The 25,679-nt window shown below is 36.6% G+C and overlaps 1 protein-coding gene across 1 annotated transcript in view; it reads right to left on the bottom strand.

Moving 5' to 3' along the window:
• Positions 1-25,679, bottom strand: part of ARHGAP15 (Rho GTPase activating protein 15) — a 631,557-nt gene that overhangs the window by 266,963 nt on the left and 338,915 nt on the right. Inside the window, exon 9 of the mRNA XM_007964884.3 lies at positions 2,705-2,827. Within this exon, the coding sequence (XP_007963075.1) occupies positions 2,705-2,827 (123 nt within the window). The remainder of the gene's footprint in view (positions 1-2,704; positions 2,828-25,679) is intronic.

Genomic DNA, 25,679 nt, shown 5'->3' with positions numbered 1-25,679 from the left:
AAGTTTTGAAGAAAGGGCTTGTGATTGAATTTAGATTGTATGATATTGGGGTAATTCTCTTTTCACATTAAGTGCTTTGTGGACGTGACTCTGATGGGCGTTATAGGGTCAATAAAATATTAGCCCTTCCTGCCCCCATCGTGGTGCTCAATAAAGGCTGGTTGAATTCAAAGCCCAGCCTCCTCAACCTACTGCTGAATGACATGAAAGAGTTAACACTTTGAAAATTGACATGACCCTGCAGAATCCCTCCCAGATTTCAGGAAGCACAATTGTAAAGCCCAAACTGCCAAGCACAGCTTTCCTAAACCTTAGTAATGGCGGCCTTTTGTGCAGATCTGGAATATTAGATAGTTTATAAGTATGATATAGATTCTGTGGCCAAATGAGCTGCGGAACAATTCTAAAGCCATTATTCCTCTTTCTAAATAATTCTTCCCTTTGAAAGAGTTAAGTCATTTTGCTTGGAAAAATTAACCATTTAACCATTAATCATTAATTTTATGTAATTTTTCTTAACTGATTAAAAATACTGATTTTATTGTTTTTCTAAGTCTTTGCCTTAAGTGTAAGAAAAAAAATGGATTAAAGTACTAAGTGTGACTAGCCAGATATTTTTAAAAATTGGTTTAATGCCTTTTACTGAGTTGGGAAAAAAAAAAAAAAAAACTTAGTAAAAGCCTTAGAAAAGTTCATAGCTGAAACTGAAACAAGCCCAAGAAGTGACTATATTTGCATAACTTGATCTGTACTTGGAAAAAATTTCCACTGAAGACAACAGTGGAAGCTTATCAAATCAGAATTTTACATAGATTTTCCATAGCCCTACTAAAGAATACTGACTCATTGGTCAGTTATGGTGAAAATTTAATGGAGCGCTAAGATAAGAAATGCATGAATCAGAGTGTGTTTAGCGGTTCCATTGCTTCAGTAGGAAAACTACATTAGGCATCCAGCTTCCCTAACGCTTTCTGAGACCAATTCTAGAGCACTGTAGTAATTAATTCTTCAGCATTTCATGTGGAGCCAGACCCTGCCACTGAATTAAAACCCCTTTTATTTTGCCCCGGTCATGAAAATCTCAGACATTATGTAAAATTAGGATTATTGGCTGCTTAGCTGGTTTTATATTTTTCAAGATGGCAGTTAACCTGCAACTGAATCTTTTCTAAGAAAACGATCTTCTATAGGATGAATTCTAAGGCAGAACTGAAGGTACCAGTAATACTACTTAGTGAAGTTGAATCTGTAGAGGGTTAATTACTGTCTACAACTCAGAAAAGTATTATATATCAGAGAGTAAAAGTCTGAGGCAAGTCTGATTTAAAGCAGGGTCCTAGTTTTAGTCCTAAATCCTAAGAATTTCATATTCTATTAGTAATGTGTATGCTTTTGCTTCATGAAATTTCACCTTCTATAATTGGTTCAAAGTGCCAGCTAATTTTTCAGATATGTTCCCTGTTTCAAAACAGACTGAAACTGATAGATTGCACAGTTATAAATTATTTAGATGCTTATCTTTTGAAGTAATGCTGAAAAAATTAAGATCTGCTTTGCCCTCTTCATGAGAAATGATTGCTTATTAAATCGCCTCTCGATTTCTATAAAGATTAGCCAGCCTTTCAGGTTTCTTCTCAGCGTTACGCATTTCTTTTCACCCAATTTCAAATTCTTTCTTATACTACATTTTCAAAAAGTACACATAAGCTAGAAAATTTGAAAAATACAGAGAATAACGAACTTCATGCATATGTTTTCTTGTTTTAAAAAAATCTATTTAGCCTTTATATTCTATAAGGTAATTTCCAGTTATAGAAATATACTAATCACTGGTTCTATCTATCCATCCATCCTTTCATCTGACACACTAACAGTGATAACAATAATGAATAATAATCATATTAATAAGCAGAGGGCTTTCATAAAATATTTACTTTTGTTTCAGAAACTCTGTTGAATTCTTTACATAGGCTATGTCATTTATTCCTCTCAATGATGTATATAAATATCCCCATTTAACAAATGAGAAAGCTGAGGCACAAAGAAGATCATAACTTGATCAATGTCAAAATGAGTGACTGGCAATCCAATTAGTTTAATGCCAGAGACCATGATTTTCTACTCTGGTGGCAATCATCTATTCTTACAATCATCTATTCTACCCTTTACATATATTTGTAAAACTACCTAGTTATTTCAGTTTGGATTGAGTTTTTGGACTGCCAGCTCTCAATAGTTTGTCTTAGACATTCTTCCTAGCACTAACTTCAGACTATGACTAGGGAGATCAGATAACCTTTTAACCAAATCAGGACATTTCTGATAGTGAAAAGGGCTGGGTTGGTAAGTGTGCTGGTTCATACTTACTAAGTCCCAGGTGTGAACTGGAACCACCCAGGCACAGGAGTACATGGAATCATTCTAACAGGCCACTAGGATATCCTTTCTCTGTTCCTAGTGCAGAACATAGATCCTCTGAGGGCAAAACCAGGTATATAGTTCAATGGCCCCATGATACTCCCTTTATTTTTCTCAGGATATGTTTTCTGGACAATTATTTTTCTTCTTTGTTATAGAGTAGAAAATTTAATAAGCAACCTAAGAAGAATAAAATAGTCTAATATTCCTTTAGAGCTGATTAGCTATGAACACAGAGGCACATTCATTTATCACAGTTATAGTACAAGTATAAAATGACCTGTACCTTTAATAAGTCCTTTTTCTTGCAGAGTTTTCAGGGAAGGTCTTCGGGTAATAAACTTCTTTAATCTGCTTTTAACTCGATTTTTGTCGCTTGTATCGGAAGCACTATGATGCAGTCTGAACACTGAAGATTTAAAAAAAATCAGAGGCTTTCAGTAAATTTCTCCTTTATGATTATTACTTTATGCAAATCTGACTAGAAAACAGTAGTTATGAAACAACTACCTGAATTAATAGCTCGGGCTCTTCTGTCTAGAACAAGCCATGTGAGTAAAATTTGCCCACATGAAAGTATTAGTCCTGTTGCAGCATGAATGTACAATGAGAATGGGATTAGTTCCATATATTCACAATTTATTTTCACTTTCATTTCCTTATATTTAACGTAACCTTTACATGGATAATTCCATGTGTTTATACACAAAATTATGGTCAGAGTAAGGGAAAAATTCATCTAAGCTACAGGAGACAACTCTTTAACATTGCCAATTTCAATTAAACAGGATTATATACTATCCCTAGCTTATGCAGGCATTTCTGAAGGTCCTGCTTGCTTGAATAACTTTGTCAATCTTCTTTTCTATATTAACCTGAAGTGATTTATTTTTCTGAAGCAGATATTTCTTACTCTCCTTATTGATGTATAATTACTACCAGTTCTAGGTGAAATTCAGAAACATAATTTGCCTCAAACTTTTTCCATGTCTTCATTAGTCCCCTCTCCTCTGCTTCCTATTCTCAGATTTATCTTCAAAGTCAGGTGTGTAAAATTCATTCCTGAACAAATATTTGCTGAATGTCTAATAATCAGGCTCCATGCTAAAGGCTGTGAATTCAGGGATGAATATCATACATAAGGTCTGGGTTTTCATTAAGCACAGTCTAAACACATTAAAGATGTCTTCTTCCTCTTCTTCTCCTTATTTTTAGACAGATTCTTGCTCTGTCACCCAAGCTAGAGAGTAGTGGAGTGATCACAGCTCACTGCAGCCTCAGCCTCTCAGGCTTATATGATCCTCCCACCCCAGCCTCCCAAGTAGCTGGGACTACTGGCTACACCTGACTAATTTTTTGGTTTTATTTATTTATTTATTTATTTATTTATTTATTTATTTATTTATTTTTCCTGGTAGAAATGGGATCTCACTTTGTTGCTCAGGCTGGTCTCAAACTCCTGGGCTAAAGTGAGCTGCTCATTTCAGCCTCCCAAAATGCCAGGATTACAGGTGTGAGCCACTGCACCTGGCCTAAGGTGTCTTATTATTAGTTACAGATAGTAATTTATTGTGCCTGTAGATAAGATACATATCTTAACTGAACGCTCCACTGCCTTCATTCAACTGTTGACATAATGTGAGGGTTTGGGGTACTTTATTAAGTATTCTTTTTAATAAATGTAGACATGCTTTTGAAAATCTATCTGGTCCAGGGAGAGAGAAACCTCCCTATAACTGGCAAAGTAAGGCAATTTTTTCATCCTCCTTTCCCTGCCTTTGTCTACAAAGCAGGCTCAAACTTGAGTTAGTAAAATGGGGAATTAAGGTGAAGTTCAAGACTGAGAATGACAGAAAAAGAAAAATATCGTGCTCATCTCCTAGCTGGGAGAAGGGTGGAATTTTATTTTTCAATCGAAGTTTGGATCATCACATGAGACTAGGTGCTGTAAATTACTAAACTGAGACAATTCTTGCCACTTGAAAATCTGTAATACTTTATATTACTTTAAAGTATTGCTTCCCAAATTTTGTACTATTGACATATGAGGGTAGACAATTCTTTGTTGTAGAGGCCTGTCCTTTGTGTAGGATATGGAACAGCATCCATGGTGTCTACCCACAACATGCCAGCAGCACGCCCTCCTTAATTATGACAATAAAAAAAAATGTCTCCAGACATTGCCATAGGTCCATGAGGGTGGAAGTTGGGGTACAGAATTACTTCCTGTTGATGATCATTCCCTTAAACTGATTGGAAAAGTTATAGGGTCGTCTGAAGTTCTCATTTATCAGTGGAAGGTCTATCCATACACTGAGAAAATGTAAAAGAACTCTGAAAAAAAAATCTATATATCTATAGCATATGTGTGTGTGTATATATATACACACAATCTCATACATATCTACCATCTATGTATTTGTCATGAGCTATCTATTTTTTAAATGAATTGGTAATAAAAGGTGGACAGCTTCCCAGCTATTGGGCTCTTAAGAATGGACACAGGAGGAGGAACACCACACACCAGGGCCTTTCTGGGGTTGGGGGGAAGGGGAGGGAGAGCATTAGGACAAATACTTAATGCATATGGGACTTAAAACCTACATGACGGGTTGATAGTTGCAGCAAACCACCATGGCACATGTATACCTATGTAACAAACCTGCACACTCCGCACATGTATCCTGGAACTTAAAATTTTTTTAAAAAATTAAATTTTAAAAAATGGGTTCTATAGGTGTGAGAGTTAACAGATGCCCTCAGCACTCAGGGTAATTTAGGGAGGACGAAAATAGCCCGAGTCCTTGGGGCAGTTGTACTGTATATTCTTTGGCTATAAGCAGTTTCCACCAGTGTGTTATGCAAGTATGATTGTCTCTGTGTAGTTCAATAGTTTGAAAAGTACCGCTTTAGATTTTGTGCTGTCCAAAGTATTAGCCACTAGTCAGTTGGGGCTATTGAACACGTGACATGCAGCTTGAGCCATTGGTTGAAATGATAATTTTTACATGTTTTCAGCTAAATAAAATATCTTGCTATTATTTAAATAGTTTCTTTTTACTTCTTAAAATGTGGCTACTAGAAGATTTTACATTACACACGTTTCATGTGGGACAGTGCTGGAAGATAAAAAATAAACACAAATTGACCAACTTCTGTATACATGGCAGTGCTGGGTTTAATTGTTGTAGATAAAATGTATATGGCCTGTGTAATTATTTATTTTTTACTTATTTTAATTTAATTACATTAATTAATTTATTTATTTTGAGATAGAGTCTCGCTCTGTCCCCCAGGCTGGAGTGCAGTGGCCGGATCTCAGCTCACTGCAAGCTCCGCCTCCCGGGTTCACGCCATTCTCCTGCCTCAGCCTCCCAAGTAGCTGGGACTACAGGCGCCCGCCACCTCGCCCGGCTAGTTTTTTGTACTTTTTAGTAGAGACGGGGTTTAATCGTGTTAGCCAGGATGGTCTCGATCTCCTGACCTCGTGATCCGCCCGTCTTGGCCTCCCAAAGTGCTGGGATTACAGGCTTGAGCCACCACGGCCGGCCTTATTTTTATTTTTATTATTTATTTACTTTTGAGACAATCGTTTCCCTCTGTCGCCTAGGCTGGATTGCAATTGCACGATTTTAGCTCACTGCAACCTCCGCTTCCCAGATTGAAGTGATTCTCGTGCCTCAGTCTCCCAAGTAGCTGGGATTACAGGCATGAGCCAGTATGCCTGGCTACTTTTTAGTGTTTTTTTTTTTTTTTTTTTTTTTTTTTTTTTTTTTGAGACGGAGTCTCGCCCTGTTGCCCAGACTGGAGTACAGTGGTGTGATCTCAGCTCACTGCAACCTTCGCCTCCCGGGTTTAAGCAATTCTCATGCATCAGCCTCCTGAGTAGCTGGGACTACAGGTGAGCACCACCCTGCCCAGCTAATTTTTGTATTTTTAGTAGAAATGGGGTTTCACTATGTTGGCCAGGCTGGTCTCGAACTCCTGACCTCAAGTGATCCACCCCACTCCCAGCCTCCCAAAGTGCTGGAATTACAGGTGCGAGCTACCGCGCCTGGCCTAAGTTTTGTATTTTTAATAGATGTGGGGTTTCACCATGTTGGCCAGGATGGTCTTGAACTCCTGGTCTCAAGTGATCCTCCTGCCTCATCCTCCCAAAGTGCTAGAATTACAGGTGTGAGCCGCCACGGCCACCTGACTGGCCTGTGTAATTATAATGCAGCACAGTAAGGAGTCAAATGGAAATGTACATGTACGAGACTAGAGGAGCTAAGAGGAGGGATCGACCTCAGGTCATTTTGGAGAAATAACAAGTGTCCTGAAAACCCAAGTAAACAAAAATTGCTTTTACAAGACCATGAATATCAGCCATTAACGAATTCAAAATCGTATAATTGGAAAAGTCATTATGAGCATCTTAACAAAGTGTGTTTGTGTGCTATCCTATCAACTTTCCTTCTAGGTCTAGTCATTGCAGTGACCACCAGTCATAAATGATCTGCTTCAACTGACAGCTGTAGTCAAAGTCCCACAGGTCTGGGTTCTAGTGTTGGAGGCTGAAGAAACACTTAACATCCTTCAGAATAACTCCGCCTCTGGGCAATTTAGGTTTCAAGTCCATCTTTGGAATGACACAGAATAATCAATCTAAGTTTTCACAGGTTACGAAAGTAGTATTTTCTATTTCTGGTCTCACCTCAAAAACCTTGCCATTTCCCATGACAGAATGCCAAGAAATGCAGGGCCAAGCAAGTTTTTTTTTTTTTTTTCTTCCATTTGGAACTAGTAAAAATGATGCCATTAGAAAGTACTTTGCAAATTAAAATATACACACACGATATATAAATGCTAGATTATGAAAATAATTATGGTGTGAGTTATATCTTTTTGAAACTCCCCTAGGTATTCTGGTGATAGTATTCTTAATTAGAGAGATATATGTGTATATTATATTGTCTTCAATACCACCATCTGGCTCCACATGTGAGAAGTGTGTGTAAGGTGCATTGGTTTTTCAAAGAAAATGAAAATATGTTTTTAACTGCTTTATCTTGTTTCCTTCTCATACATACTGAGAAACTAGCAGAGTCTTGGATATGATTAGACAGTTTTTAACGTAGCCAAACTCTCCAAAGTTGCCTCTAATGATTACTTTCCTGGAGACAGACTAGAGCATCAACTTCCATTTCCTGATGCCATAAATAATTGCCCTCAGATGACAAGTCAAATTACAAGGCCTGTGCCATCATTCATTCCACTCATTTTGTTCTAAGAAGAGTTATGCAGAAGTTGAAGTCAATAGATGACTATAATATATAGCATACTTTTTATTAACCAAATAACTTGAAAGCACTATAAATACAAAATAAAAATGTTAAGAAGTGCATGGATATAAAGCAAGGTCCATCACTGGGACCCTGTAAACAGCAGTAAAAGTCTTTGAATACTGTGGTTTACAAATCTGATTTTAACAGCCAAACTTATAAAACAGTTTACGCTTTTCTGTTGTCAAGGGAGAAAAACTTGCCAAATTGTTCATTTTAAGTAAATACAACATAACCAATTAAGGAAAGCAAAATTTAAACACATGCCTATGATAATCAGGACATAGTTTGCTTCTGATTTCACTACTGATTTTAACAGAACAGTGTTCCTTCCATTTTCCCACAGCACCCAAGTGACCCCACACATACTTTTAGAAACTTGTAATCACACAGTGCAAATAAAAGGACACTTTACTGGAAAATACACAGTGTGGTACAATAATCCATCATTTATGAAAAATAGAATTCAGCCTTTTCTTTTCCCTCAGAGATTCGACTACTTTTTGAGGGTGAAGCTTCCTGCAGTTTAAAGATTTATGTTAAGTCAACGAGTAGTTTTTTTCCATTCCCACTTTAAGTTTTTATTCGAAAATAAAAAGAGCCAAAAGAGATATGGGTTTAAACTCTAAAACATTTAATCTGATTTGCATAAGAGACTAGAGCAATCACTCTTAATCCTAGGTATTTTTACCTCCATAAACATTAACCTTAACCCAAAATTTACTAGCTTTCTAGATATTCTAGAATTTACTTCTATTTCCTATATGTTTTCCTCTGCTTTTTCCATTGGTGATCTTTTCTTTCAAGCCTGAACAAATAGAATGTTTTTCAAAGACTGAGAATTTTCAGTAACAATAGGCAATTTAAATCTCAACACACAGGCCAAAGGCATTAGCTTTAAATACCATTCTTAAGCAGTTGAGAGACTTAATTGGTACTAAAACTGCTCTGACCAGAGGGGAGTTAGAATTCGGGACTTTCTAAGATGTTAGGATAGTGGGCTTTCTAAGATCATATTCAGTTAACAGTGTTACATATGAGAATAGGCATTAACCCAACACAAGTTTTATACCTGACACAGCTATTATGATATTAAAAAGCACCTCCAGAGCTACAAATGCTTATTGTAATGGGTGCCCTTAGTATATTTATTTTCTCACTCTGGTAACAGGAAGGGGAAACAACGCCCTTTGGATGGACGATGAACATCTACTCCCATTTAGGGCATGGGAACCACAAAAGAAAACCCCCGAATCTTCCAGAATTCAACGGTTTGGATAATATGATCCAAAATTGTGCATCTGCCAGAACATCTCTTTCTGGGGACTTTATTTTGAAATACCTTCTTTTCCTGCCAAACTGCTGTTCTCGTGGTATTCCCATGTTACAATTACATGTTGTTATTATTATTATTTTTTGAAATTTGGAAATGCTGGGACAGCCAACATTTCAGAAATGTTGCTAACGGAAAGCGTAATCATTATACTTCAGAAAAGCTATCACAAACAGCTTTCTAGGCTACTTGTTCTCACTGTATTGGTGAGGTTTGATACTGGAATCAACATCGGTGTAGGTAGATAGTTTTGTTAGCAGCTAAGAGCTCTAAACATTTCAATTCAATTCCAAAAGGATCTCAAGGGCAAAGCTGGCAACAGTAGCTTTAGTGCCATCGTCTTACCACACTGCAGTATTCAGAGCAGGAAATCAAAGAAAAAAAATGACAAAATAAGGTTATGTCAGGCTCTTAATCCCTAGAGGTTCCAAAACTCTTCTCACACCATCACAGGGATTACATAACAAAGTACTGAATTATCTCCACTCACATTTTCCAACACAAACGTCTTGTATTGGAATTACCCTGCTTAACTACTTTCCAAATTACATAAATAAGAGCACCTTATCCCAAATTGATTGAAAAAAGAAATCAAGTTTATTAAATTTCTTTCCAGCCTCCTGTTGATTCCTTTCCAGAGCATTCACACTTGTGCTAATTCATGGGGCTGTAATAAATACTGCTTTGCCTTCTCCAGCCTGTGGTTTTAGAGCTCCCAGAACTTTGCACATAACTCCCTGTGTCAGAGTGGGCAGAAAGGGTAAGTTTGGGCTTAATGTACTGTTGGTCATTTAATATCTCTTTTTTTCACTTGCTCAGTGTAAATAGAAGTCATAATTTCAAACCCCAACTTGCAGCCTGAGAAACTAAGTTATTGAAACTTTAAGTGACTTGCTCAAAACACAAATCATGATTAAATCTGGAAATAACTGAAAGAGGGAATGCTGGGCATTTTAACTGCAGTGCTTGGTTTTAACCACTTACTTGCCACTTAGACATTGTGGAAATACAAAATAGACAATTAGATCCATAACAGAAGGGTGTGTATACATCATGTATTCAATGATTAATATTCATGCTATCTACCCATTTAAGGAGAAGTGAAAATTCATACAATGAAAATGTTTACTTTTAGACTACATCATCAACTTTAAATAGTTAAATCTAACCACATTTTTATATTTTTGATATCAGTCAACAGCTGGCAATCTACTGTCATTCAGTCATAGGAAAATTTCATGGCTACTTTTCTCAGGAGTATATGTATCCATGTCTTCTACTTCTAATGCATTTGTCTATGATGTAAATTCTTGTCTTTTCATGTATAGACTTAATTTTTTTTATTTTGCTCATAACACATCTTAGGTGTATCTATATTGATAATGTATTTCTATAGTGGAAGGCAGGGTGTTTTGTTTAAACTCTTTTCGTTATAGCACTTAGCATAGCTTTGGGTTTCATAGTGAGTACTTTTAATGGTAGTAATGATGATTGATGATAACTTCAATCCCATACTGCAAATATTAAGTACACTATCACAATGTTTAATTTCCCTTCCACTATAGATTTATCTGGTTTCTTTTTATAAGCCAGAGTTTAATGACTTTTGTGTGTGTGTGTGTGTCACAGGTTATGAAAATACTACATTTTCAGAAAAACAATAAAAAGAGAGAAAATATACCTAAACAGCAAAACCTATCTTGTATGTAGAGAAACACAATGACATTTTTTTTTCCTGAAACAGAATGAGATACAGTGTAAAATGTAAAGATTCAGATCATTTAGACATTCTTCTATTGACTATATATTTTAACTTGGCTTCTTATGACTTGATATAGTGTCAGTAAAACTTTGTCACTTGAGAGCTGTTCAGAACTTTGATAAATTTGCTAATAAAGTAAGTGGTTATTGAGCTAAGGCAGTAGCTGATTTTGAAAGCTGAATTACTAAAAAAAAAAAAAAAAAAAAAGAAGAAGAAGAAAATAACATAGGGCATCAATCCACACAAAGGGCACTGTGAAACAGAAATATGTTTTCCATGAGGAAAGATTGTATATTAAATACAGGAATGGGTTCTCTTCTAGTGATGGAAAACAGGCCACAGCCAAATCAAATGAGAAGAGCCTTAAATATAAATGTGAACATCAGTCCATAAAAGGGAAAAAAAAACCCCAAAATCAGAAGACTTGTAGGCTTGGTAATTCCACCAGAGAGGTAATAGCCTCTACCTTCTAGGAAATTAACACTTAGATTTCTGCAAAAAAGTAAGTCAAGTTGGAGAATAAAATACACACATATATAAGAGTATTGGATATTTTAGTACTGATATATGGACCAAGATTCTGAACCATCATTAGCAGTATTTCAGTTGGGTGACATTTAAATATTCTGTCCATGTATACATACATAGTAAGAGCTACCACTGTATATCATATGTGTGTATGTTTGCACATTTGTGAAAATGCCTGTAAAGATACATTCTCAGCAGGTATAGAGGGGAGTAACATCTAGTAACTTTGAGGCTTCTTTTTTAAATCTCTAAATTCCTGGTCTTGTGTGTGTTACAATGTATTCTTAGTAAATAATATGCTATAATGTATACTTAATTTTCTAAACAAAATTTTCAGCCAGGACAGAAAAACATATATGACGAGTCCAAGCAGTTTGAGAAATGTCTGAAAACCAAATTATCAATAGTTAAGAAGTGGGAAAATGTTTCTTAGATTCGAAGTTATATATAATTCTTCTAAAATAGTCTTAATTTCCACTTTCACTAGACAATTGGATTATTCTAATGTCACATTTATTAATGACTACTATTTTGAAGTTATTTACTATATAATAAGGAATTTACTAAGCACATTAGATCTCATTTAATCCTTATCAATATGGTAGGTTCCATTATTATCCATTTTACCAATTAGAAATCTAAGGTTCAGAGAAGTTAAGCCATGTAGCAAATCAGTGGCAGAGCCAGAACTCAGGTGGTATCTGATTCCTGCCCTAAGGCCTGCCTGTCCATCTGTGTGGCAATACTGTCAGTATGTGTAAGGACATAGAGAGATGGTAATGTCCCCACCCCCTTGCCTTACCATACTCAAGTACTTGCAACCTAAGGTCTTAAATCATCTTCTTTACATGAACTGATTACTGAAACTATCCATGTGGTATGTATTATCGTAGGGCTGAGAGGGAAAAAGAGTCATCTTAGGTGAGATGAGTGAATCATGGGACAACAGTGGAGCTGGTGGCTGAATACTCTCTGGATTGCCAATGAGAACAGTTGAAAAACATATCTGCGTAGGACAGAACTGTAACCACCATGGATGTGAACTGAGTTCTGCCACAAGGGTGTATACTGGGCAGAAGGCAAATCACCCACCATGCTCCAGATTGCTCTATGCAGCAAGACAACCATGAACACAGGAGAGATGTAGGTGGGAACTGGGGGTTCCTTTCAGGCAAAAATAGCTAGCAACCTGGCTGTGTCTTTCCATTTTACCCCTGCCCTCACACAATCTTTTTCAGACTCACACTTAGCCCACAACAGTGTAAGTGAACATACTCACTTCTGCAAACTCCTTAGTTCTTCTCTCACCCAAACTGGGAAATCCCATTCTTCTCTATGCCTATCCCCAGAGCTCAGAGGCTTGTTTTGTTCCTGGTTGCTTCACAGGAACTGAGTGTAAGAATTCAGGATCAGGACTTGAGGAAAAGCAGATAAGAACCATTGATATGCTTCCTTCCAATTGCTAGTGCCTTGCCTTGCCCTTCCCTTCCCTTTTACCCCTTCCCTCCCCTCCCCTCCCCTCCCCTCCCCTCCCCTCCCCTTCCTTTCCCCTTCCATTCCCTTTCCTTCTTTCTTGTGTGTTCCTTTCTCTCCTACCCATTCTTTGTCTTTTGAATAATATAGGCTTTGGATTTTGAATTCCAACTCTGTCACTTAACGTTGTATCTTATTCAAGCTACGTTAGTTTTTTGTGCCTCTATTATATCATCTGTTAGATGGGGATAATAATGTCTATGGCAAGGATTTTTGTGTATGTTAAATGCTCTGATATAGGAAGAGCATCCAGCTCCATGTCTAAGGTATAATACAGATGTGGTTAACAGAAGCAATTATTATTAATCTTAATAGATTAATATTAATGATTAAAATAGGATTAATAATTAAAATATGATAGGCATCCTGCATCATCATCAGCTCTGTAATAATCAGTAAGTTTACACAACAGGTGTATAAAAAGGACCTTTCTCAGCCTCCACCCCACTGTCTCCCACTTTTTCAACATTTACTGAGCATTCACTATGCATCTGTTATTATTAGATTAGACCCTTAGCTGCTGTGTGTGTGTGTGTATGAGAGAGTGTGTGTGTGTGTATGAGAGTGTATGTGTGTGTGTATGAGAGCGTGTGTGTGTATGAGAGTGTATGTGTGTGTGTATGAGTGTGTGTGTGTATGAGAGCGTGTGTGTGTATGAGAGTGTATGTGTGTGTGCGTGTATGAGAGTGTGTGTATGAGAGTGTATGTGTGTGTGTGTATGAGTGTGTGTGTATGAGTGTATGAGTGTGTGTGTGTGTGAGCGTGTGTGTGTATGAGAGTGTGTGCGTGCGCGCACGTGAGCGTGTGTGTGTGTGTGAATGATTTGGCTCTCATTAAAAAAATGCTTGTATACTTTCCCAAGAGTTACCTGTGATTAATTTCTGCCAGGTAGAGTGTATTTCGAGACTTTGAACATGTGTTAAAATCATTGGGTTTTGAAGAACTATCCATTAACGACTTTCTGAACTGTGACAATGGATATTGACAGGGCTTGTCAGACTAAACCACTATTGATTGGTTCACATCATGTGTATAGCAAAACCAATTTCTTTCAAGTGCTTCCTCCTAACTGAAATACATTATTGCAGCCTTCCTCTCTGTTTATTATAACACCCAAGCTCATCGCATGTAACACATCCAGCAAAAAGGTTTCACAATGAAGCAGCAAACAGCAACACAGAAAGGAGTGAAAGTACTTAGCAATCCAAATACTCTTGTACTGTAAGTTGCTATTTGTTTGCAAAATATTGATTCCTTGCAGAATCTTTGTTTTTATTTTATAATCCTCTTGAATAAGGAAAGATCATGGACTAACAGAGCTTTGCTATTGTTTAATGACCCCATGACTCTCATGGTTTCTACTCCTGAAAGAAACTACTTGAAGTATTGTGTGTATGTTTAAGTTGTGGGAAAGAAAGTGTTTATGTTGGGTCAGTGCTCTCCTACCCATAAACACATACAGCTCCACACACACAAATACATAGGGTTGAGTCTTTTCCCAAACCTTAGAATGTTTTCTTCATTGTGCGACTTAAGCCAACTTTGGGCATATGCTACATATTGTACAGTTTTGTTATTAATTTGAATTTGCATTGTGCCTTTCTTCCCAAGGGGACACATTTCTTACTGAAACAGTACTCTTACATAACAAAGAGCATTCTCACAATACCCCCATGAGTAGGAAGAATTCCAGATTTATTTTGTTTTACTTGAAAATATTATTATTAAACCCGTTTCAAAGAAGTCCTTTCCACAAGTACTAGGGGATCATACCTCAGGCTTCTTGGAGTGTTTCAGAAGGACCCCAGAGCCCAAAGAACCTTCAGCAATAGTTTTTATCCTTTAAGAAGCCCCAAGTTTGCTGTATACAAGTGCCTGGAAAAAGCAGAGTATTCCTAAATTCTGAGGGTAATTCTCAGGGTATTCCTGAAATTGGCACCCCTCTAAAAATGATTTTTTTCTAGCTCACATGAGTCACTTTTGATAAAAACAGGGCAGACTCTTGGTTAACTCCACCAATGCTTCAATTAAATCTGATGTGCTGCTGCCAGTTTCTCTCCCATTCTGAGCATGCCTTGCAATTTAAAGAAAAATAAATTGCTTAGGGGGCTGGCAAATGCGAATCGAGAAAAATGTATCATCCTTCAAAGCCCCTCTGAAACTGCAGAGTTCCAAGTTTACTTGAACGTTCTAGACAATGATTTCTTCTGAAATAAGGATTGAGTCTTGTCTCTAGCTCCAAGCTATGGCCCAGGAGGATGGCTGCTCTGGGCACCCTGGGCTACGCCCTTCCTCTGGCTTCACCCCTTTGCATGGCCTTCTTACCCGCACATTCCCCAGCTGTAAGACAAGTTCCTGGCCTGGGGCCCATGCTTTTGGCACCCTCTGTAGGGCCCACTGTGTCTTGAGGAACAGTTGGTTGTCAGAGTGGTAGCCTCCCTTGCCTTTTTCGGGACATCGAATATTAGGAAATGTCAGGCCAGAGTCAGTGAGTCTCTCACAGAATAGTTTTGTTGGGACAGAACCCTCTATTAAAAGCATCATTTTGACTTAAGATTCAAGCTATTTGCTCCAAAATGTGCGTGCAAAGCACTGACGCCCTCCCCCACAGGAAGTGTATTGAAAATGCAAGGGGTGCTCTGAGCAGATTTGAGGACACAGTATGTCGTCTACGGCTAAGTGATCAGGGATAGTGGGGCGGTTTGTCCTCACAAATGCTGACAGACAGCTGCAGTTTGCAGCTGGCAGGGAGCTTATGCTCACTAAACAAAGATCTAGCTGGAGCCCGGTGAATACTTGGCTCTATTGCAATAATCATAATTCATAACATACATTTCTAAAGAAGGAGAGAAAACTAGGAAAAGCCCCACAGAGATCCACATCATTCTGACACTTGATGTGGTCTGGATATAGGTTGTTTTATGTGTTGTCCATTTTGAAATCCCTCTGGGGTTCCGCATGGTGACAGTGGTCACCATGTGTGAGACAAATGGAACTACTTTCTGCTTCCAGCCACCCTTTCGGATTAACTCTTCCTTTCATTAAAAAATGGTGATAGGAGATTTACTTACTGCCAAACTCCAGTGTTATCCCAAATATTTTACTTCTTTCTTAAATGAGTTAATTGTAATCAAATTGCCAAGCTTTTTCTGTTGTTGACCGTCAGATAACCCCATTCTTGGGCACAGTTAATGTTGGAGTCTCAGAAACATGAAATATTAAATCTGGAGGGAACTTGAGAGAGCATAGAGTGAATGCGCCTAGCTTTTCAGATGAAGAAAAAGATGCCCAAATTGTTTAAGTCATTTGGTTAAGGCCACGTAGTAAGAAATAGAGTAAAGGTTCAATCCAAATTTCTTAATCACTATTTCTGGTTTTCTGTCAGCACCTCTCTATGCCTCTCTAATCTCACATTTAATTTTAGAGAAACACTGTTCCTAAATCCAGAAGAATGTTCCAGAGGAGACAGTTCTATTGCTTGAGGTGCCCACTACTGGCCCAGTTCTTCCAGTAACCAGGAATTTCAGATTTGAATCTAAATACAGTAATTGCCATCAATTAATTTTGTTTTATCCTACATTTTTTAGAATTGGGCAGTTTTGAATATAATATGGAAATATATTTAAATTTGTATGCATAATTATGAATAACCTGAAAAATATATGCCCCAAGAGTCAGGGGTGATTATAGTAGCCTTCCTTTTGACATATAGCAATGCTAAGTGTTTTGCTTTTATCCGTTTCTCTAACTTTTGGTAACCTGAAATCTGTAATAGATTATTATTTGGGGTTTTGAGTCTTCCTTTTCCCTGGGGGAAGAGGATTTTGTTGCTGAATGCCAGGACACCCCTACAGATGCAGATGTCACTGAGAAGAGTGCCTGCTGGATATACTTTCCATGTGTTTCAGCCTAAGCGAGAAGGGAATATAGAGGATTGAGCTACGGATGAGAAAATGCATTTCGCCAAATTCCAACCCCTCTGAAACTTGAACTTTTGGACTATTGAACAGGCTGAGATTTTGGTCTTCTTCAGGCTTGTTTACTCTTGACAAAATGGAACTTCTGGTATTGGAAAAGAAATGTCTTTGGGTTTTAAAGGCCTCCAAAAGCTTCTTGAGACATTAAGTACCTCTTACATAAAATAACACAGTGATGATTTAAGACCGGATAAATTGGAAATGCACAGATTAAATGACCTTTAAAATACACATAGGTTTAAAATCGAAAGGAAAATGCACTTAGCAAAAAAACATTTGGGATTTATTTCTAAAATATGGCTGGAAACATTAAGCAAACTCAAAATGAGGCAGTGCGCACACATCCTCATTTTGACTTAAAGATCTACTTTAAATAACACAACAGATGTAGTCATCAGCATTTATTCCAACAGGGACACTGTGAATGGTGAGAAAGACATGGTAAGACATGGGTAATAACAAGAACTACTGTCATTGTTGTCCCTTAATCCTCCAAACTGTCAAAGCAGAACCAAGAGTAAAAGAGAAATATTCTGGCAGGATCTGACTCCCTCCCCATTTTTGTCAAGCGGTTCAGTTAGGAAATATCCGCTAGGAAATATTTCCTTCACTTAGTCATCAGAAAGAAAGTTTAGCTGTTTGCACTCCGGTACAACAGAAAAAAGAAAAGGCCACCTGTGAACCTTAGTGTGAAAACATGAACAGGTGCTGGGGAATGCAATGGCTAAGGAAAGCAGAGGGGGACAGAAACATGGAGCATGGGGGGGCCCTTACAAAGGAAAATGGAAATTTATTGCTCCATTGCTAGTGAATGGCCAACCGAGAATTTCTCTGGGTCATGTGATGGTTTGGCAAAAATATTTTCTTTCTCATTTCATGGCCACAAGAAATAAACTACCGTTGGAATGCAAACTGGAGGTGAGGCTGAAGGTAGGATGAGGTGGGTCTTCATGTTCTAGTTTGGAGTTTAATGGTGGTTCCTACACTGTCATCAAGCTTAGTATGTAGTGGTGACCAATAAAAATGTTTAATAATTGAATAGTATTATCAGAGCAAGATGTGTGGTGGTAAGCACACAAGCTTGTGCATTAAGCAATCTGATTTTGAGTTCTGGGCCTACCAGTTAGCAAGTGTGTGACTTAACTTCCCCAGACCCCAGTCTCCTCATCTGTATAATAAGGATAAAAAGATCTTGGTGCCATGTGGCAAGGATTAAATATTATGATGTATAATATCAGAGTGCTTTATAAATACTCAAGTAGATTACAATCCTCTCCTCCCTTCCTCCTCCTCTTAATCATCCCCTCCATCATCATAATTTACAGCTTTCACTAGATTAGCTGAAAAGTGAGTTAAATAGAGATAGTCCTTAGGCTTTGGGAGCTAACAATTAAACCTCACAATACTGATGTGTCTAAACAGAAAGAAGGTATGAATAATTTAAGAAACCTGGAATAAGTATATAAAAATTAAATTAAGCTTATATTAATATTAGCTCTCATTAAAGAGCCATGTTCATATTGAATAGGAAGACCCTAGGAATCGCCGGTTGAGACAGTACATTTTCTCACACTTTTAATGCATTGCATACCCAATTCTCCAACTGCATGAATGTTTATTAATTGCAACTTGATAGCAATAAATGTAGTGGCAGTATAAATCTCCCTGGTGAATGCACGGTGTGGGTTACTACTACTGCTTCTGCAAATAATAATAATTTTAAAAATATATATAGAAATCTTTTCTTTTATACAGCTTAATTCAAAATTTATGTCCTGTGTCTGCCCAAACAGAAATGCAGGAGGTCTGATTTGATAAATGTGGAACAATGTTACCTTATATAGTGATAATAATGATCAGAATTGCAACATATGTATATCCCATGCCATGCAGCCTTAGGACACACAATTGTGTGCTTTGATAATCATGGCTAAAACATCTTTTACATATTAAATAAATGTTAACTTAACATTTGATTAATTGCAGATGGAATGTCAGTTCTGGGGAGAATCTAAAGATCTAAGGAAGTATGGTGGGGGGGTAACGGAGAAGGTTAGTGGCAGGAGACCCTTTGCTTTGCTTCTGCAGGCCATAGGGTCATTTCCATCACTTTTCAGATAGATTAGCTCTGAGCAGCAGAGTAAAAGATGGGTCCTCAGAATGAGTGTCTCCTGGGTAAGCATCCAAACCTGTAGATGGAGGTGATTGGTTACACTTCTTGTCAGTCATTCATCCTACTCCAAATAGGTTGGCCTTCCTGCTCTTTCTTGAGCACATCCTGCTTCAGGTCCTTTGCACATGCTTCTTCCTCTGACCTGAACATTCTTTCCTTAGACATCCACATGGTAACATTCCTCACTTCCTTCAGGCCTGTCCCCAAACATTCCCTCTCCTAGGTTCTTTTTCTACCTAAATTTGTAAATTTTCCCCACTTAGGAGCCCTCTATCCCCTTTCTTTTCTGTGTATTCATTTTGTTTATGTTTTTACTTTGCTAAGCATCACTATCTGACTAATATGTGTTTTGTTTCTTTTCATAATATCTCTTTTTTTTTTTTCTGCCATTAGACAGGCTTTCCCAGGGCAGGATTTTTGCCGATTTTTAAATTACTTTGTTTTGTAGAGACTCTAGTCTTAGTACTAGAGACTCTGGTCCCAGATAGCCTTTAAGCAAAAAAGTGCTCAGTATGTGTATGTGTGTATACACACATAAAAATAAGTGCATGCTCTCTATGTGTATATTCGTGTACATATAGACACACATATATATATGTACATATATACACACACGTAGTGTATATATATGTGTATGTGTGTGTGTATGTATGTGTATGTATGTGTGTATACATATATATATGCACCAACCTGTTTGGAGTAAGATGAATGACTGACAAGAACTGTAATCAATCACCTCCATCTACAGGTTTGGATGCTTACCCAGGAGACACATATATATGTCTGTGTGTATATATACACACACACACAGGCTACTTGTATGCCATTTCCCAGTATATATATACACACACACACAATATGTTTTATATATTTTTATATATATATATAACAAAAGAATATTATGAATTCCTTTTTTGGTAAAATGAAAACTCTTAATCTCTTGCTTCCAATATTTTAAACAATTATGGAAAAGCCCTATGCTCTAAGAAAATAAACCACCTAATGTTTTATGAAGAAGGAAACTGATGATTGGTAATTATCACTAAATGACAGTTTGAGTTTATATACACAACAGGTCTTAGAGGAGATCCAGGCTCTCAGTTCCTTTTTTTTCCCCAAAACCTTGAACATCTAGAAAGAGTTGTAGTATTTTTCTCCTTATTGACCTATTCACAGATACTAGTGCCAAATCATGTAGGGCTCTTTCTTAAAGAAAAATAGAATTCATATATTAAAATTTAAAAAATTAAATATTTTTAAGGATACTTATACATCCATGGATATACTAAAATCATTCTAAGTCATCTTTATCATTGGCAAGGTGAATGGAAGACAAAGGAGAACGTTGTAAAGATAAGAGTCTTGCATGATTAATGACAATAAATATGATGAGGATGATAAAGAGAATTCTCTCTGTATCTGCGAATTAGAGAGAGAGAGAGAAAAGAAGAGAGAGAATGAGACAGATTGAGGTTCTTGGAGAGAGTAGTCCAGCATGTGGCTGAGGTCACAGACCCCTAGACCAGCACTTTCCATATAGAAATATAATGTGGGCCACCTATGTAACTTTAAATTTTCTAGTAGCCACATTAAAAAAAATAGTGAGTATTAATTTAGAAAATATATCTCACTCCATCTATCCAAAGAATTATTTCCCCATGGAAGCAATATAAAATTTGTCAATGAGATATTTTATATCCTTTTCATTGTACTAAGTCTCTGAAATCTTGTGTGTATGTCACACCTAAAGTGGATCTCAATTCAGTCTAGCCACATTTCAAATGCTCAGTGTTCGCATGAGGCTAGTAACATTGTTATTGGATGGTGCAGGTCTAGAGCAAGCCTCTGGGTGTCATGTCTGAACTTGGGCATGTGTCAATACAAAGAACTGGCCCACTGGAGCTCACGTGTGGGGTGTGGCTACAGTTGGCACAGTGGCCTGACTCCACGATGGACTCACTATGCCAGTGGGCAGGGGTGTGTAAGAAGAAAAAGTTTTCAAACGTATTTGTATCTCTCATTGGTAGAGCAGGTCATACAAGTTGCATTTCATTCTTTTATTTGCAATTATTAGGTTTCTGAATTTTAGTATGCCTATTTTCAAGCACTGCTTTGTTGTAGCATGCTACCTGCGAAATTTCACTCATGCTAGTCATCTCCCCATAATTATATTTATACCCAGACTTTAAAATATATCTGTCATGAGAGAATGGGTCGAGTACAGGTTCTCAGAGGTCCTGGGTATTTGAAGTTGATAGTCTGTGTTTGAGACAGTTATAAAGGTTCTAAAGTGGCAGTGCTTATCTGATCCTCTCTCTTATTACACAATATTTTATTCTTGAAAACTCATGGCAAAGTAAAAAAAATATAAATTCTCATAAAGGGTCAGTTTCAGATGATCTATTTTTTAACATAGGAAAGGCTGGACAGGCATTGTCTGGTTACAGTACATTCTCCAAATCATGATTTTGGTCTGGGCAGAGAAGTTAGAGAGACACACAGTCAGACATAGTGTCTACTTGACTACAGAATAGATTGGTTTTCTTCAATTTGAGGTTTGATTTTACTCTTCATGGCCATATATTTAGCTGACTTGACTGCACAATGATTTGAATAGACTACTGATTTTACTTGTATGCCATTTCCCAGTATGAAATCAATTCACATAGTCTCAGCCACAACTTGTTCAAACTCAGAAGTATGTGCACCTCTTAACTTTTACCACACACACACACACACACACACACACACTCACTCACAAAGAAACCCATAGCAACCTATGGGCTAGGTGAGTTATATTGTGCTGTAATCTCTAGGATTTAATTATAGGGCAAACAATCCTTTATGGCATCAAATACAAGCATAGCAGATTCTGAGAAAGCAGTTTTATTAGTTGAATAGTAATAATCAATATCCATTTCTAAAAGGTTTATGAAACCCTGGTTTTCAGTTCTGAAAACCACAGCCATATTCACCTTATGTTCACAAATGATTTGCAGCTGAAGCTTTCAGTTTCAGCTTTATTTTTTTTCCACAAATGATTTTGTTCTTATTGAAAATAGTCATCAGAGATCACTTATACATGTTCATTTTTAAAAGTCCCTAAAGGAAAAAAAGTTGACTACAAGCGGAATCCCATTTTAATTTTAAGAATAAGAGCATGTCTTAAATATGACGTGTAAGATGGAAATGTTGCTAGAAAAAAAAAAAAACAGAAAAAACTTGTTCCCATTCCCCTTGAAATTTTTAGTGTGTATACAAGTACTTAAAATATAAACTGTGTAGTAATTGATGCTGTGAAGCAATACACAATCAAACAAGGCACGCTGTGGCAGATTGTAAACTTCATGTTTTCCAGCTTTAAGGAAGCAAAGGTCTAATAAACATGAACTTAAACTACAATGAACATACTCAAATCATTGTTAAAAAATAGGTATTTACAACAATAAAGTAGTACGCTATGGCAAAGATAGATGAACTAAGCTTAGATCTGTGCAATATAAAAAAGGAAACAATGATTATATAGTACAAATAATTTTGCTGTAATATGACAGGCTAATGACTTAAGTGCCCAATATCGTCATTATGGTTCTGAACTCCATGTGCATTAGCAATAAAGACTCAGTAAAACTACTGTATAATTCATATTTTTGCATGAAAATCTTGTTCTTCTTTTAAAATAGTTGTGTCTATAAGATCTATAAGCCTAAATGGAAAAGTTAATAACTTGAATTATGTATTATATCTGTGTTGTGACCTAAAGATATTCTTCAGGAAATTTCTAGTCAATCCTTAGGATGGAAGGAGACAATAGTTTTGGGTGCCTGGGTTTATTTTAGTATTTTTTAAATCAGTAACAAATGCCTATTGGTTATATTGATGCATTAATTTATAGCACATATAATTTCCTGAAGATTATACAACCCCAAACCAAGTACTGTTACATTTGTGATCAATGCATTTTAATTTTCTGGAAAAACCCAAATAATTGAAAGTCTAACAAATACTTAAAATGTTCATCTTTACTCAATATTTGCCACATATGTAACTATTAATTTAACTTTTTCTCAGACAAGGTAAATGAATGGAACATTCATTTCAGAGACTGTAGAGATCAGTAAGCAAACAAAAGACTCCAAAAAAAAAAAAAAAAAAAAAAAGGCCATGGGGTAATTGAATAGCATGACTAAGCATTATTTCAAGTTTTCATTTTCTCCTTCTTAGATCCCCAGTCTATATATTAGAAATCTTCCCTCTGTCATACTATAATATGAGGGAAAACTATGCTTAAGAGTATAGCAAGAATAGGTATTTTCAGGCTGTTGAGCCATGTATCACTAAGCTATTTTTCGAAGAGATGCTGAAAAACATGAGAAATTAAAGATGTTTTTCCTTTATTTTTTCTTTTTAATGCTTGTAAGGGAGCAGCTGTGCCCAATTCTTAGCGTAAAAGGAAAACCATATCAATTTTACTCATTTTTGTGTTTGGAATGAACATGTGATGAGAAATACATTTTGCCATTACTGAATCAGGAGATGTGACAATAATTGCAATGGGTGTTGTTTCATCTACCTGCTAAACTGGTCCTCTTTACTCAAAATATGGTCTTGTAGGGTGGCATCAACCATCTGGCATCACAGAAAAAGAGTTTTACAAAGAAACTTCTTGGATGTCTAAAAATGATGTGAGGATAGACAAGCCCCTCAAGGGTGTCTGCACAGATGAAAACCACTTACATTTGCAAATGTGTGCACAAAAGAGAGGATGGAATTACCCAGAGAATAGCTCCTCTCAATTACCTGCTTTGTGCCTGAATATGCTTGATTTATGAGTATTGGACTAGGAGTTGGGAACTTGAAGAACTAAACCAGAAGACAAAGCCCATCATGTAAAATACTCTTTTCCACTAATACTCTAAACACAATGTATGAATGCTTGGACAAATATATATGCTGATTTATACAACCAACTCTTTTTCCCCATAAGCAGAAATTGAAAAAAAATTCAACCCAAGCTGTCTTTTCCATGAGTCTTGGGAAATTGCATAGTTCTGAAAAAAAATTGGCTTGATTTTCACAATTTTTTTTAAAGAAAATGGATATGGAAAGAATAAGATTGTGCCCATAAAAGCCAATTGTTTCCAAACCACATTGTATTGTTTGGCCCAAATAATTTGTCCTCCTATATAGAAGTAGGGAACCATGGCAGATTGAAAATACAGTAGCCAATCAAAATAAAACTTCTCTTCTGGACTAATTTTGCCATCCTAGGGATATTTTCTGGGACCCAAGCTCACCCCCCTTGCCAATCTGACAAAGTCAAACTACAAAGAACGTGAAAAAAAAAAAAAAACCATTTTGGAATGCAGGGAAATAAAGAAAGAAGTCAGTCTCCATTCTAAACCATTACTGTTCAAGGCATCCGTTTGTTGACTGGTAGTGCTGGGGTATCTGTTAAATGAATCTCTGAACAGAGACATAGAGTATCCAACCCATGCAAGGGACTTTTTGTCTTTTTGGAAGAGAGGAACTAGAGAGGTGATGTGAATTTGGGATTGCAAAAAGTGTCATACCTAAGCACAAATGGAGAAAGTGAAGCAAATTAGAAAGTCACTGATGTCAATATAACAGAAGGTAAGCTTTAGTTGATTTTTATTGGCCGAGATGTAAAAAAGTAGTGATGAAAAGAAAAAAAAAACTTATATTTTTTCTTGCTTGATTAGCATCTAAAAGGTAATTATGTTTCCAAATATTTTATGCTTTTTTGCATGTAATATATGCATGTATATATTAGCATTTGGATTCCTACACTGGAAAAAAATACAAAGCATTACCTTTATGCTAAAATAAATATGACAGATATTTAAAAATACTGCCAGTTACACTCTGAAAATGCAGATATCAACAGAGTAAAGTCCTTCAGTGACTAGATTTGCTGTATTTTCAATAGCCCATATCTGTAATATTTAAATGTAAAGATTACAGTAATAATCCCTGATTCAAGGACGGTCAAATTCTTAATAGCAAGACCCTTACTTTGCTATGATTTAGTGACCTTAGTAAGTGCTGTAGCATTCAGGTCCAGCTGTAAAAGTGAGAGCCAGCCACAGAAATTAGTTTAAAACTGAGAGCAGCGCCCACTATTCCTCTTTTCCTTCTTGTCCTCCCTCTCTTGGTTCTTTTCTCCAGGCTTCTGTTCATCTTAGAGCCTCTGGCTAAAGCTCATTAAAATGTATTTTAAAATGTTAATGGAAAACCAGAGAAAATAAAAAACAGGAGGAGGTTAAGGGGGGAGACCTAAGGAAGAAGGAAAGAAAACAGCAATGAGTTAAAAGGGAGGGATAGTAGAAACATTTTGAGAGTCTGATGGGAGAAAGGCTTTCAGTCTCAACACTTAAAGAGTGAAACAATTTTATTCATGTGAGGAACTATTTTAAAAGAAGGGTTTTTTTTGAGTTTAAAAAATAAAACTTGTTATAATAAATATTTGATTGTGAAAATGACATAATTGCCTTATATAAGATGAAAATGATTTTTATGTAAGATAAAGCAAAATTTTCCAATAAAAAGCTTTAAGGGGATGTAGGAATCCAAAGAATAGTGATAGAATTTTAGTATCATGATTACCTAC

This window comes from Chlorocebus sabaeus, chromosome 10 (genome assembly GCF_047675955.1).
Source record: "Chlorocebus sabaeus isolate Y175 chromosome 10, mChlSab1.0.hap1, whole genome shotgun sequence".
Lineage (NCBI taxonomy): Eukaryota > Metazoa > Chordata > Mammalia > Primates > Cercopithecidae > Chlorocebus > Chlorocebus sabaeus.
The sequence above is the reverse complement of the archived record's forward strand: the minus strand, read 5'-3'. Positions and strand labels throughout refer to the sequence as shown.